The sequence below is a fragment of the Nyctibius grandis genome, chromosome Z, assembly GCF_013368605.1.
Source record: "Nyctibius grandis isolate bNycGra1 chromosome Z, bNycGra1.pri, whole genome shotgun sequence".
NCBI lineage: Eukaryota > Metazoa > Chordata > Aves > Nyctibiiformes > Nyctibiidae > Nyctibius > Nyctibius grandis.
The window spans coordinates 29,698,456-29,714,189 of NC_090695.1; the positions used below are offsets into that span (position 1 = coordinate 29,698,456).

The 15,734-nt window shown below is 38.5% G+C and overlaps 1 protein-coding gene across 1 annotated transcript in view; it reads left to right on the top strand.

Moving 5' to 3' along the window:
• The window catches only part of CARM1 (coactivator associated arginine methyltransferase 1), a 68,375-nt gene that overhangs the window by 39,346 nt on the left and 13,295 nt on the right, over positions 1 to 15,734 (top strand). Inside the window, exons 5-6 of the mRNA XM_068422870.1 lie at positions 3,517 to 3,627; positions 14,472 to 14,649. Coding sequence (XP_068278971.1) covers positions 3,517 to 3,627; positions 14,472 to 14,649 — 289 coding nt within the window. The remainder of the gene's footprint in view (positions 1 to 3,516; positions 3,628 to 14,471; positions 14,650 to 15,734) is intronic.

Below are 15,734 nucleotides of genomic sequence, written 5' to 3' on the forward strand. Positions count from 1 at the left end.
TTGGCTGCAAGGACTGATTCAGCCTGTGGTCCAGCAGGAGGACCCTTAGGTCTCTTTTTTTTTTTACAAAGCTGCTTTCTAGCAGTCATCCCCTCACTAGAGGCTGGGAATGTTTGTTAGCAGCAGATTCAGTAAAACACTCCCCTGCTCAGCTTATTGATCGCTACTATCAGGAAATTATCAAGGCACTCCAGAAATCCCCTGGGTTGGTTGTGCCCCACCATACCACCCTTCCAGTAGGAATTGGGGTGGTTGAATTTCCTGATAAGTAATAGGGCCTATGATCATGAGGCTTCCTCCAGAAGGCAGTTTCCCTCCTCTTCTTGATCAAGTGGTCTATAACAGATGCCTACCTCAATAATATCTGTATCCTTACCCTGTGCCTTCTCATCCCTACCCATAAGCACTCAGCTAGCTCATTGCCTGTTCAGAAAGCTCCATGCACTTGAGTCATTCTTTGGATAGAGTCCCTTCTCCTGACCTTCCCAGCCTATCCTTTCTGACAGCCTGTAGCCATCCATGGCAGCATTAGCTGTACAAGCTATCCCACCATGTCTCTGTAATCCCTATGAGATGAAAGCTGTGCATCTGTTCATGGACTTCAGATCCCTCATGTTTGTTTCCCATGCTATGTCTGCTTGTGTACATGCATCTCAGATGGCTCCCCTGTCATTCTGGGGACCCTCCATTGTGCTGTCTCCTGAACACTTCCCCTCATGCCTTCACTTCTCTTCAGGCTATGATGACCTCCAACAATATGTACCTAGTTTTTCAGCCCTCCTTGTTAGGTTGGAAAACTGATGGCAAAGATACTCTTGCCCCGCTTTTTTAGATGGTCCTGTCTCTCCCCAGCAGTCTTCAATCCTCAAGAAGCTACTGAGCTCACAAAAGCTGAATTTCTGTTTGTAATACCAGCTGCACAGCCAGGTGTTGATGCTCAGGGCTTTCACCTCTAAAAAGTGTCCGTGAAGATCCCGACTGTCTCCTGTTCAGCCTCCCAGATGGTTCACAGACTGCTCCTCTCCACCCATTGCTTCATACCTGGTGGCTTTCCCCAGCTAGAGCCCACCTCCCCCACAGGTCCCAATCGATCCCAGCCTCAGGGAGAGTCATCAGCCATTCCATGCAGCCCAGGACCCACACAGCAACATCCTCCCTTACAAGTTCTGTCCTGGATCGAGGTCTCTGGTGTGCCAAGGGCTGTTGATCTAGCAAGTTTTACAGGGCATGCCTATGCCTTGTGCAGCCTCCAGCAATTCCCACACTGTGATTTCTGAGCCCCTTTTCCACTTGCTTCACTAATTACTGGACAAATGCTACCTCTGTGTCAGCTGCTTCAGTTTGCTGTACTCATTTGTGTCTTCATTAAAGTTTTAATGTGGGTCAGGAGTGAGCTTCTGAAGTGAATTTCTACCATGCCCACTCAGGCTGCTTCAGTTCATATTGTGGAGTGGTCTCAGAGTAAGCAAGCTGCATTAATTTTGGATGAAACTGAACTGGACTAAGCTAGAAGAAAATCAGACTAGAGTTAGTAAATCATCCAGAAAAAAGATGTTCCAATACAGCTGTACCACCTGCTGAGGTAGGCATAGGTACAGTGTAAGAAATGGCATCAGAATTAGGTCTGGTGCAAAAAGCCATACTTCTCCACTAGATTTTTTTATGTTGAACTGGAGCAGTTGACTCTTCCTTATACTTTCCACATATACAGAGAGAAAGCATTATTGTATTTGTGGTCCCATTGGGTATTGAGAAATAGCCTACCAAACCTTCTGTCAGACCTATGTTTCAATGAAATTGGCCTTGACGTGTCATTGTCTCTCTCCCCACTTACATAACCTATACTGACTTTCACCTTCTGTTCTGAAGAGCTGGTTCTTCTGGGCATAGGAGCATATTCTAACACCTGCCAAAGCAGAGAAACAAAACTGGATCTGTAACAGCCTGTCATCTGTGCTAAAATCTTGCACTAGGAAAGAAAATTGTTAAAGGCAAGGTTCTGGCTTCAGACTATGTGCAATATCAGAAACGACGTTAATTTATTTTGCAGTGGAGTACTTCTGTAACGTAGATTCATATTATCTGCAACAGATTCAAGCCATGTGTGTTAGACTGCATTCTTTAATACGTAATCTAAATGTCACGTAGAGTTGGGGAGTGGAACATGCCCTTCATTCTAAGACATTATTCTTCTTCTGTCAAAACTGTTCTGTTTGAATACACAAAATTTTCTTTTTGTGTTTTCAAAAGATGGTAAGCAATGTGCATCATATGGGAAGTTGGGGCAGAGAAGCAATAAAGAACAGGTGTAGCTGGTGGTATACTAAGCTACAGTATTACTCTGAATCTGTGTTATATTTAAGCTTCTTTGCTCTTGACTCTTGAGATTGGATCAGGGGTGTAGCTCAGTTTCATGGTTGAAGTGCTTTGAAATCTTAGGAGGTTCCATTTCCAAGTGGCTTAAATCACCTAACGGGCTTGTGAATTTCATATCTTGGATCAAAATTTAATGAGAATTTCAGCCACAGGGACAGGAAAACTGTCACTCCTTGTTTTCAATCAAGCAGAAACCCATGGGAGGAACCGGAACGGTGAGCTGTTCTGTGCGATTTTTCTCAAAGCTGGTGTTAAAATTTTGGGGAAGCAAGGTACTGGTATTAGCCTAATTCTATTGGGCAGTATAAAAGTGGGCTTTGCATCAAAGATCACATCAGTCACATTGTCTTAACCATTTCTCTGGCAGTTAGCCTCTTTTTCTGTGTTCTTATGCCTCTGCAGCAGTGTCGAGTGAGCTGTACAACAGACCAAAGCTAGGAACTAGAGGCTTGTCTGGACCATTGCAGCAGTCACTGGCTTTGTATTACACTATACATTGAAACAAAAATTTTTACCATTTGAAACATTTCAGTCAACATTTTGGCTTGCAACAAGTGAGCCACCTGACGGATGGAGAAAATGAGGCTTTGGGATTTATGTTTAACTGCAGGCCTTTGAGAGACACCACATCAAGCAGTCTAATTAAAGGTCTTAACATCAGCAAGCAGAACCAATATTTGAACAAAGATACATAGTTTGGTTTTATCCAAGGTATTTCCACATCACAGAGTGATTTTTCATTCAGAAAGACACAGTTGTGTAGTCCTTCAAAGAATTATTGTTGTCATGTCTTCCCTCCCTCCCCAGTGTATGTAGACTGCTTGTTTTTCTATTTTTTCTCCTAAAGAAGCTTCATTACAAAAGATCTATTTCGTCCAAACCATAACCATGTATTTACACATGAAAATGATCCACAGTCTTTTAAAAATATGCTGTTGCTGCTAAAATGAAGATTAAGGGCATGAAAACTCTTCATTAACAAGCCTTTTCACGTTTTCAAGTGAAATTAGTAGTATTTTTGCATAATGCCAGTCTAACTAAATGCGGGGTACACCCATGAAAATTAAGTTACTTAAAAGAGGTGTCAGGAAGTGACTTTTTTGATTATTTTGTTTCTTTTGTCTGCCTTTTGTTTTCAAGGTGGTCCTAGATGTTGGCTGTGGATCAGGAATCCTTTCATTTTTTGCAGTGCAGTCTGGAGCTAGAAAAGTCTATGCAGTTGAAGCCAGTTCAATGGCAAAATATGCGGAGGTAAGTGTTTTTCACCTGAGCCAAGTGTTAGAATGGTGTAGAGTAAAAATGTTAAGAGATCTAGAATTGTGCCTCAACAAGGCTAATGCTGAAGGCTTCAGTGTGATTTTTCTAAGAGGTCAGGTCTCTAATGGGCAACACTTTTTGGAAGGTAATTTTTGAAGGTGTTCTAAATGTTCTAATGTGTCAAATAAGCAAACCACATGATTGTTGTTTCTGTGAAAAACAGTGAACCATCATAACTGTGATTAAACTTTTTACTTTCAGAAGGGAAAAAAAATTAAACCAGATGTTGTTTTCACGAGTTCTGTGCAAAAACATTTGGGTGTTTTTTTCCGAAGACTCTTGGACATCTGTTTGGGTGTTTTTTTCCGAAGACTCTTGGACATCTGTGTGATCAGGTAGTTCAGTTAGTTTCCTGCTAAGTGTGATCAGTTAGGTCTTTCAGCCTTCTTGCAAAACTGTTCTTAGACTTTAAAAAGGACATGTCCAAACAATGCACTTAGTTTTAGAAGATATTTTTCAGGCATTGTTTTTACTAAGCATTCTAATATGATTAAAAAAATTTAAGCACTCAAAGTGGTATTGGTAACTAAATGCCTTAGGATAAGTTCACTTCCTGAAAAGTGCTAATCCTAAATAGCAGCAACAGCAAAAATCTCCATGTTTTTTCTCACAGTCTCTGCTTATTTACATGAGCATCAGAATGTGTGGAGAGAAGTGTGAGCATTATTGTTTTCACTTTTGTCAACACTGATCACCTCTAGCTGAGTTTTAAAAATAATTTTAATATGGAAGAGGGTGAAAAGTGGTGAAGTGGAGGATTTTTCATCCATACCTAGAAAAACTTTGCAGTATCTAGATCTTATATTTTTTTTTTTGCTGTACTGATCTAGAATACAAATGTTAATAAGCCACGTCAGGAGTCCATAGTTTCTCTTAAGTCCACACAATGAGCATGCAGCGGTTCAGTAGAAGTTCCTCCTGATGCAGCAATCCAGACTTGCTCCTGGTGAATGCTGGCAAACACCAAATGTCAGCTGTAACACTGTGAAGGAAATGCATTGCTATTGGAAATTGAGATAATCTGTTTAGGTCTTCAAGAAGAAAATGTGGGTAGTAGACGTTTTTATTTCTCTCCAGATAGAATTAGTTATTCATGTATAAATTCTTTGTATTTTTCACTCCAGCTTAAATACAGGACTCCATAGTCTCCCCATATACATTTTGCATTAACTTACATATTGAGGAAAAGTGTTGTTTCGTGCAATCATTTTCTACTTCTACATTATTTGTGTTGCTATTGACAAATGCTTTTTTATTATGTGTATGTTACTTTTGGAATTGGCGAGGATGTACTAGCCTAACTTAGCATATATGTACTGAAAGAACATTTCTATTTTCTTATTATAATTTGAATAATTAGAAAGATGCTTCATAATTAAAGGGTATTTTTTTCTGATGTCTGTTGTTCTGTCAGACCTATCAAAAGCATTAAAAATGTTACTATATGGAAGGTATCTCTCAGAGGGAAGTGTGGAAGGTGGTTGTTATTTCACACAGGATTTTGTAAACAGATACAATTTTGTACAATATATTTGTTTCATGATAGACAGAAGTTTTATTTATGAAAGCATAATAAAAAGAGCAAAAGAACTTGCTTTTCCTAGTAGTAGTATAATGTGTAGTAGTGAGTATAATATATATGGGTTTTTTAACCTTTCGGTTACAGGTTTGAACTTTACTTCAGTCAGAAGTAAGCATAATCACTAGCTGTGAAACTGCATGTGCTACATCTGTAGTGTATCAAATACAAATATTTTTGGATGCAATGTAAATGTGAGCAATTTATTGGTAGAGAAATAGAACTAATCCATTGGTTTTAGAAATTTAATTGCTTTTCTCCTGAGGTGGGTGAAATGCTAAGCTGCTTAAAAAACTATGATTGATAAAGAGAAGTAAAGAACCTTAAGCAGCTGTAGATACTGGGGAATACTGGCTAAAATGTCGGAGTCTCAGTTTGATAATTCGTAGATTTTTGGTTGTTTCCTTCTCCTTCTACTTCCCTAGATGGGACTTGGTTTTCATAAGAAGTATAATAGACTTCTATAGTCATAACTTCTTGTGAAAACTTGTTCACTCATGAACTGTATTGTGGATCATCTGATCTATTAAGGCATAATATGTTTTAAGAATTTAAGTTTATTCAGTATAAACATACTTAGCCTTAGGTATACTATTTGTCATCTCTTAATATTCCACAGTGGGATTTCATTAGTATGGTTTATCAAGTACCTGGATTATGAGAAGAGCATTACTTTCCATCCATTTCTTCTCTCATTTCTGTATGGATTTGTTGTATTTTTCATCCGCTTCAGATATGTGTGATAATGTTGAATGTGAGATTAGAGAGTCTTGTTCACTTTTTTATTTTTTTCTATTTTAATACAAAACACTTGAAACCAATACAATGAACTACTGACTGAAGGGAAATTAAATTTGAACAATGCAAATTAGTGCTGTAATACTTTTTACTGAGAGTTTTGTTGGGTTTACAGTAGATTCCTGTTTATGGTTGGAGGTTTATTTTGAAAGAGTATGAAAAATTTAGCACTACAGTGCAGTTGTCAGAAATCAGATGTCTAATTGACAGTGTTGAAAACTGTGTACTGTGTACAGATGTGCAGCAGTAGAATATCTGAAAAGTGTGTTGGAGGGAAAATTCATAGCAGCTGCTGTATTAGGAAACATACTGGCTGTTGCTTAGTCACTCATTTATTTTAGATATTTGCTGGAAATTCTCTCATGTGTGTGTCACTGTGTCCGTGTAGTAGTTCTTTTCATTGGTTTGCAGTATGCTTGCATTTCTGTTTTGTTCCATGGCCTCATTAAGCTGTTCAGAAAAGCTAGACAGACCTGAGCCTCTTTGTTATGGTTGTCTGTATGTCTGACATAATTCCAGTGAAGTTCATACAGGTTTACATTGGACAAGTTTTATTGTCATTTAAACTGAAAATGACAACACAAGATTAATTTGTAATATATGTAATTTTAAAATGCAACTCATTATTACAGTCCAAGGACTGTAATATTTATTCCCCGCTCCAGTACTTTGCTGTTTCCCTACACTGAAAAGAATAGGGAATAATTCATAACTATAATTCAATTAATTAATTAATTAATTCAATAATTCAAAGGAATTATGAATATTATTGTCACCTTTTATTTACTTTCGTGTCAGTCTGGTCTACCTATTGGATATTGGTTTTTCACTAACACAGACAACAGTTTCTGCCTGGCATTTGTGTATCCAAGGCTTACCTACTATCTTTTTTTCCTGTTTCAAAAACTTCAACAGAGAGATAAACCCTGTGAACCTTTATCATGACTCTGCACCAGTTTTTCTTCCGTTCTGTGACTCCATGTTTTGGATATACAACTGCTGGCAGCTGGCTCCTGCCACGTGCAGTCCATGGTAAAGAAAGAAATCTGAAACATCTTGCCTAACAAACCAGTTTGTAATAGGGAGGAAATTGTGTAGAGTGAATGATAGCCAGTGCTCTTCAGTGGTGTGTGCACGAGATGTGAGATTAAAGCAATCTCAAACTGTTAATTTCACTATTGCAGTAAATCCTTTGCCAAAAAAATGGTGGGGAGCAGAAGAAATGAGGCCAGACTGGTGCTGGTAGTTGTTTGTCTAAACAGGAAATGTGATTCTAAGCAACTTATCTAGGACGAAGAGGAAACATAAATGTTAACAGACTGGAAAAAACAAATATGTAGAGCACTTGGATAAACAGAAAGAGCTACTGTGCACAAGGAAAATGTGATTGTATTGTGGATGTCAGCTAGTGGTGGGATCATTAAAAGTAAAAATAATTACTTCTGGTGAAATGCTTGTCTGTCTGTCAGGATATAGGACATGAATAGTGAGTTGTTACATGTAAGACTGCTGTTTAATCTGTTGCAATAGCCAAACATGAGGGAATTAATTCAATGAAAGACAATTAACCTTGAGTGCACTGTGTTATGACTCCTGTGAAGGTGCTTATGTACTCAGTTTGCCTGCAAGACGCATACAGGAATTTAGAAAAGCATTTGACATGCATTAGGGGCATTCTTGCAAAGATTCTGTCTGAAGAACCATAATGTTTGCAGTGATTTGCTATGTCGTGTGTAGGTGATACTGTGTGCACCTTACTATCTTCTGTGCAATAAACAAATAAACTGCACCTGTTTGTGTTTTCTGTTATTTAGATGAAAAGACTTTAACTGTATTTAATTATGTGGTAAGTTGTCTGCTGTCTCATCTGGTATGTCAGATGCTGTGTGGTGGGGTTTATATGGTATGGTGAAAATGCACACTAAAAACTAAAGGAGGGTAGATTCAGACTAGATATAAGGAAGACTTTTTTTTTATGGTGAGGGTGGTGAAACACTGGCACACTTTGCCCAGAGAGGTGGTAGATGTCCCATCCCTGGAAACATTCAAGGTCAGGCTGGATGGGGCTTTGAGCAACCTGATCTAGTTGAAGATGTCCCTGCTATTGCAGGGGGGTTGGACTAGATGACCTTTAAAGGTCCCTTCCAACCCAAACTATACTATGATTCTATGAAAAAAAGGAAAGCAAAACATTTTCAATATGTTGCCATTGCAAGAGGCAGCTGTGTAAAAACCTGAGAGCATATCAGTTTCTCTCTCAGGGAAGATGGGTTGTGGATTTCAGCTGTTAAGCTGAATACAGACGTGTAAATGCTAGGTAGTCACTTCAAAAAAACACAGCTGAGAATCTGGTGAAACAGTCATCAGAAACAACATAATGGAACTACAGAGCTTTACAAGTAGATTTCTCCAGCCCAGAAAGCAAGCTTTCTTGCAACATTCGTACCTCTAAATTTGAGAGATATGGGTCTGATGGATGGATTGTTAGAGCTGGGGATTAGCTGGGTGGCCGTGTCTGAAGAGTTACAGTCAATGGCTCAACGTCCAAATAGAAACCAGTAATGAGTGATGTCCCTCAAGGGTCTGTACTGGGACCAGTGCAGTTCAGTATCTTCATCAGTGACATAGTGGGATCGAATGCACCCTCAGCAAGTTTGCAGATGACGCCAAGCTGAGTGGTGCAGCTGACATGCCTGAGGGACAAGATGCCATTCAGAGGGACCTGGACAAGATTGAGAAGTGGGCCCATGTGAACCTCATGAGGTTCAACAAGGCCAAGTGCAAGGTCCTGCACCAGGGTTGGGGCAATCCTCAATATCAGTACAGACTGGAGGATGAAGTGCTTGAGAACAGCCCTGTGGAGAAGGACTGGAGGATACTGGTGTATGAAAAATTGGACAATGTGTCCTTGCAGCCCAGAAAGCCAACTGTATCCTGAGCTGTATACAACGAAGCGTGACCAGCAGGTTGAGGGAGGTGATTCTATCCCTCTACTCCACTATGGTGAGACCCCACCTGGAGTACTGCATCCAGCTCTGGGGTCCCCAGCACAGGAGAGACATGGACTTGTTGTAGCAGGTCCAGAGGAGGGCCACAAAAATGGTCAGAGAGCTGGAACACCTCTCCTATGAGGAAAGGCTGAGAGAGTTGGGGTTGTTCAGCTGGGAGAAGAGAATGCTCCAGGGAGACCTTATTGTGGCCTTTCAATACTTAAAGGGGGCTTAGAAGAGAGAGACTTTTTATCAGAGCCTGTAGTGACAGGACAAAGAGCAACGGTTTTAAAATGAAAGAGGGTAGGTTTAGATTGGACATAAGGAAGAACGTTTTTGTGATTAGGGTGGTGATACACAGGAAAAGATTGCCCAGAGAAGTTGTGGCTGCCCCATTCTTGGAAGTGCTCAAGGTCAAGTTGGACAGACCTTTGAGCAATTGTCAAATTAACTTTCTATTTCTATGTGGGTTTTTTGAAGTGTTGCACAATGACATGTTGTTAAGACATATATGTTTTCACCTACATGAGTCCTCTGAATCTTCTATGTAGTGGGAAGAAGTTACTCTGTTTTCTCTGTATCCCCCAGCATTCAGTATGTTAATAAGTTTAATTACAGCAGAACTTTCAAACACATAGTACTTAAGCATCTCTAAAAAGTATGTAGTTGCACAATTAGATAGAAAGCCATTGAACTATCTGTATTTCAATATTAAGGATGCTGTCATGCTATTTACTCTTTTGGCAGGGTTCATATAACAGTGCTTGCACAGAATATCTTTTAAATCTATGTGAAATATTTTGGTCTGTTTGCTAACTTTGGGAGTAGATTTTTTTTGTTTTCAGAGTTTTGTTTTTGTTCCATGAGGAATTTTGCAGAGTTTTGTTTGGTCTCCAGAGAAGACAGACTCTTGATTTTCATTAGCGGTGGATCCTGGTGTCAAAATGTAAAGCATTTTATGATATTTTATAGTGTTTCATGATATTTCGGGGGGAAGTCATATGGAAAAGGCTTGAATTATTCATAACTTTGTATGATCCATGACATCAATTATGAGGCTTATGGAACAGTTGGGCCTCTTTGGTGTCTCTGTTTCATTGGGTGAGAGACTGCTGTGTCTGGATGTAAAACTGCACCTTTCATGGGGAGAAATGTGTGTGAGAAGTTTCTGCTTACCTGTATGTATTACAGAGATCAGTTTTGATCTGTTTTTTTGTGTCAAACAAACCCTTACTATTTTACCAAAGACTTTTGAGCATTTAATTTTCATGAATGCTGCATGAAAAAAAGGTAAAGGAAAAAACAGCCAGAATACCACCATGGATACATTTGATGGCAGACTGATGCAACTCATTTGAAGCATGTACCAGATGCAGATTTAACTGTTTGTATTTTGTTTTAAGGTATCAATTTTATTCTTTCTCCATCACTGTAATCTTGACCTGCTTTCAAAGTCTTCTGAAATACAGGAGAATCATGAGAGAATGTGGCTGTTGAAAACAACACACTCCTTTCAGTCATTGACAAAATTATAAGATACTGGGTGAAATATTTTCCCCCTGGATTTTTTTTTCCTTCTCTAAAGCTATGAAATATTGAAACTATTTCACTCCTTTTGTTCAAACATATTGTGCTGACCATAGTTTGGTGATTGCAGGAATTTATGAAATACTGTGTGGGAGATGAAAACATTGTCAACATACCCATTCAGATATACCACCTCTCCTTTTGCCACAGGTTTGCTATTAATCCCAAAGGCACTGAATCAGAAAGCTCTGCTACCATCACCTTTAGCTGCTTGTTCTTCATTTGCCAATAAGACTTCTTTTGAAAGTCACAAAAATTGCTAATATTTAAAAAAAGAAGCTTCAATTTAGATTAGTAAAAAGAGCAAGCTGTCAAGATGAAGGTGTGAGTTGGGGCTTTCAGTATAAGAGATGACAAAGTAGTTTGTTTCAGGCATATCTTTTAAACGTCCCGGCCAATATTCCTGCCTGAGCAGCAAAATAATATTAGTGATAGCTGAAATAACTTTCTATGTTTAAAACCTTCAGTTCATGAAGGTGCTGCAGAGGGTGAATTAACTTAATAATCCTGACAAAAATAAAGTCAGTTCAAACAAGATGGAGGTAGCTGGGACAAAGAGTTAGTTTATAGCTGTTAGTTTATAGCCTCCTCAAAGAGATTTATTTATTTATTTATTTTTAAATCTCAGGTATGGACTAATATTGCCTGGGAAGTAGAAGTTAACAGTATTTCATGTGCATTTGATATAAAACACTGGTGTTCTGTATCTGTTGTAAATTATTTCTATTGCTTCTGTAGAATCTTCCTCTTGTACAGAAGAGATGCATGAAATTTGTCAGAGACTGTAGCTCTCCAATATTTGATGGCAATTAATTGATTTTTGCATCTGTTCACATGATAATGAGCCACTAAACGGAGTTCATCAATACATGGTAAATTTCAGTTGCAGGAAAATCTCCTTTGTGTTTAAAAAATAACTTTAAAAAAGTTAAATGTTTAAAACTTCCAGAACTAGCTTTTCATTGCCACCAATCCAGCTAGATATGAACTGTTAATTAACTCTAATTAAACAGCTGTAAAAATGACCAAAAAAATAGCTGCCAAAAGACAAGTGATCTTCTCAGTGAAATAAATCAACATCTTAAACTAGTCTGTCTTAGATATGCAAGTAAAAATAACTTGCTTAAACTGGCATTCATAGGCTTCTTGACAATCTCAGTACACAGACTGAGATTTTGGCAGGTGCAGAATTGCCTCAATTCTTCAGACCACTGTCAGAGCGTATTGATGGGACACTGAGAAGTATCTTGTGTGAATTAGCAGAGGTTTCTGTTCGCTGAGACTCTGTGGCCAAAACCTGATATCAGCTAAATTCCTTTAAAAAATGCAGTTTCTATCTGTGTTAAGCTTCAGAAGGCCAAAAGCAAGGGGAACTTTGGCTTTCCCAAGTCATAGCTACACTCTAGAGGAGAAGATTAGTACTGACAGTGTTTCTTTGAAGTTTTTGCTGTATCTAAAAGTAGGAAAGCAAATAAACATTGATGATTTTTTTTTTTTTAAGTTGTGTGGTAATAATGATACAGAATAGCAATGAAAAACCTTTTCTATTCGTCTACATGCTACTATTTCCAGTAAGGGTAAAAATTTTCATAATATAAGCATCTCCACTGCATGTGATAGATCTATTGTAATATTCTGCTGCCCTCTAGCCAACTATACGAGTTATCTGTTGCAATCTGTGAGGGTCTGAAATGATTTAGGCTTCTTGCCTTTGTACATCCATGCAGCTGCTGAGCTGTTATTTGACAGTTAGTTATTTTTAGATTCAGAATTCACCTGTGAGCAAAATGGTAATTTCATTTCCAAAATGAAATCACATCATGTGTCTGCTCACATAGTCTCTGGTCTAAAGAACTTTTAAAACAAATTCTGTCAACCTGTTCTTAGAAATGGATACAAACACTTGTCAGTAAAAGCAGCAGCAATGTTATTTACCTTATTTACAGCATGTTAGTGCACAACAATTTTTGTTTTCTTTAGTAGTTTTATTATCATATTAGCATATAGCTTACATTGACAGGTTGTGGCTGAAAATCATTAATTGTATCACTCATACAAGCTTTAATGCGAATCCTTTGCACAGATGTTATATTTATTAGGTTAGCTATAAGCAAAGAAGGTGCTGTAATTCCACTGGAGAGTGTTGAGAAGTTATTTATCTTCATTTAGCCCACACCCAGGGCTAAACAATAAATAGTTTTTTCTCTCACCCAATGTCCCTTCCCCAACTGAGGAAGGAAATTGGGAAAAGGAGGGAGACTCTTGGGTTTCAAGTTAAACAGATTTAATAAAATAAAGAAACCGATATCAATGACAACACCAAACACAAAAAATTATACTTATCTACAGAGCACTCCTCATCCCCAACCACTACTATTCCTGGAGGAAGAGGGAGGAGAGAAGAGAGGAAAGCATAAAAGAACCTCCCCTCCCCCTAGCAAGCCCTCCCTTTTATAGTGAACTTGATGTCAATGATACAGAATACACCTGTGGGCCAGCCAGTGTCAGCTGCCCTGGATTTAACTGCTGAGGGCCTTGATCACCATGGCTGGCCACAAACTGAAACCAAATCCCAATGAAGCCAGGACAGTATTTAATAGCTAGTATTTCATTTCATTTGAAGGAAGCTAAATAATTCAAATATTTGATATAGGACCATAAAATTATTAGAACTTTATGAAGTATTCTGCTCTGTTCTTTAAGTTGTTCTGGGTTGGATTTTTTACTAACTGCTTCAGCATATTCACATTTCAGTGAATTGGCTAATAACAACATTGGCCTCTCTTTCTCCAGTTAGAATGAGTCATAAATTTCATCATTGTTACCTAAGGCCCAGTCTGTTTTGGAAAAAGTTTGCTGAAGTAATTGTGCACTTCTATTGATGATACAATTATACCAGTGGAAGTACATCTGTGAGGGAGTGTTTTCTATTATTTACTGGATTGTGTATACTTGTTTTTCCTGGTATCTCTGGACTTCAATACAAATCTCCTACTGTGCTGTTGCAAAGGAATTTTATAAACTCTCCCAGCAGACACCTCAGATTAGTGTGAAATAATTGCTTCTTTATAAGTTTGTGTCAGAAGAACCCAGATTCTACTTATTACTTAAACATATGAGGTTTAGATAGTTCCCTGTATGTCTGAGTACAGTACAGCTAACTAGGATGCTGATCTTTGTGTTGTTCTTTTCTTTAATAACTTGCTGTATCGAACATAAAATTTTAGGTCCATTTCTTCTGTTCATTAATGCTTTGCTCTGAGGTCCACTCTGCACATAGACGTGGATAAATCTCCAGGATCCTGGCTCTAAGTACTGGCCCATTTGAATGCATTTATGTGTATATAGTGCTATGCTCCATTTATGCTTAGAAATTACTCACTGCAAACTTTTCAGCTCTTGAGTTTCTTCATCCTTTCCTGACTATGTGATTCACTCAAGAGAAGTATTTTTAAAAATTTGGAGAATTATGAAGACCCTTTCTCTCTAATCTTGTGTATTGAATTAAAATATCCACCTTTTCCTGGTAGATATTTTTTCTTGTAGATATTGATTACAGTTATCTCTTACAGGACAACAGTACTTGTACTGTCACTTGCTGATTCCACACAATGCATTTCTTTGAGTTTGCTCCAGTGAGCCCCAGTCTTTAGAAATTTTAGTGTAGCAAGGAAGAATATGTTACCTTTCTATTTTATTCTGATTAACAGACTGAGGTGGTGGGTTTACACTATAGGGGGTTTAATGCTAATTAAAGATCTCTGATATAAATTCTGCTAATCAAAGGAGACAACACTTTCTGTGTGCTTTTGTTTTTCCTCCAGCTGTTGGTGAGAAGCAACAACCTTTCAGACAAGATCACAGTTATGTCTGGAAAAATTGAGGAGATCTCCCTGCCTGAGAGTGTTGATGTGGTAATTTCTGAACCGATGGGTTATATGCTGTTCAATGAAAGGATGTTGGAAAGTTACCTCCATTCCAAAAAATGGTTGAAGTCAAATGGTGAGTGTGTCACCACAGTTACCCCCTGCACAGAGAAGGGAAGATAAAAAGCTTCTGAAAGAAGAAAAAAAACCTTGAATTGGTAGTCCAGGATTATCTGGTTTTATACCCTCATTCTAGCTCTACCACCAACATTAGGGGGCCCAGGGGAATTAACATAATGATGCAGCCACCATTGCTATTGTACCATGCTGTGACTTCTTGCTGTTTCACAGTGGAAATAGCTTTTGAGTATGCTCCTGTTGCACTGCTGAGTTCTGCTTGTGTTTTAATCTTAACCTGCTGCTACACACACTACGATTGCATCTCTGTTGCAATATATCACAATAGATGATGGCACACTAGCCTCAACTGCCAGACAGTGGAACGTAGATGACAGCAGAACAGTCATATAGGATGACCTTTATTTTTCCGGAAAAACTCTAATGTATTGTCTTTGGGAAAACTGTGAAGTTCAGATTGTTTTGACATCCTTTCATTGGACTTCTCCCAAATACCTTATTCTGATACTTGGATGTTGCCTTTTGAGTGACACGTGAGAGATTCACAGTGTTCAGTGGTCTGTATTTCATCCCGTCTGTGTTTGGAAGAGTTTTGAAGGGAATCTGTAAGTTCCAGGGCCTCACGGGAATCTTCTTTGAGAGGCAAATCTGAGCATCCGATTGCTGAATGATAAATCTTTCTACATAAACTGCTGAAAATGAACTATGAAGTCTCTCTTTAAAAGACTTCTTTAAAAGAGGCCTTTCTCAAGTAAAATTACTGCAGTGTGTAAGTTTCTGAAGCATGGGCTGAATCTGTGCTTCAGTGCAGGGAGCTAATGACTGCTGTTGAGTTGTTTCAAACTTGCAAAGCACATTTGGGTAGTATTTTTCAAGTCAGCCACTGATCTTAAGTCTCCTGTTTAGATTCTTGGGGCCCAGTTTCAGAGGGGAGCTCCTGAAAACTGATCAGTAGGCAGCTCATTTTTGGTTTTAAATGAGGGAATGCTTTTAAAGATGTGTGCCTAACTTTCTGATGCTCACTTGTACAGTGGGGATGAATCGCCTTACGTGGGGATTATTAAACTTAATGATTGTCTAAGA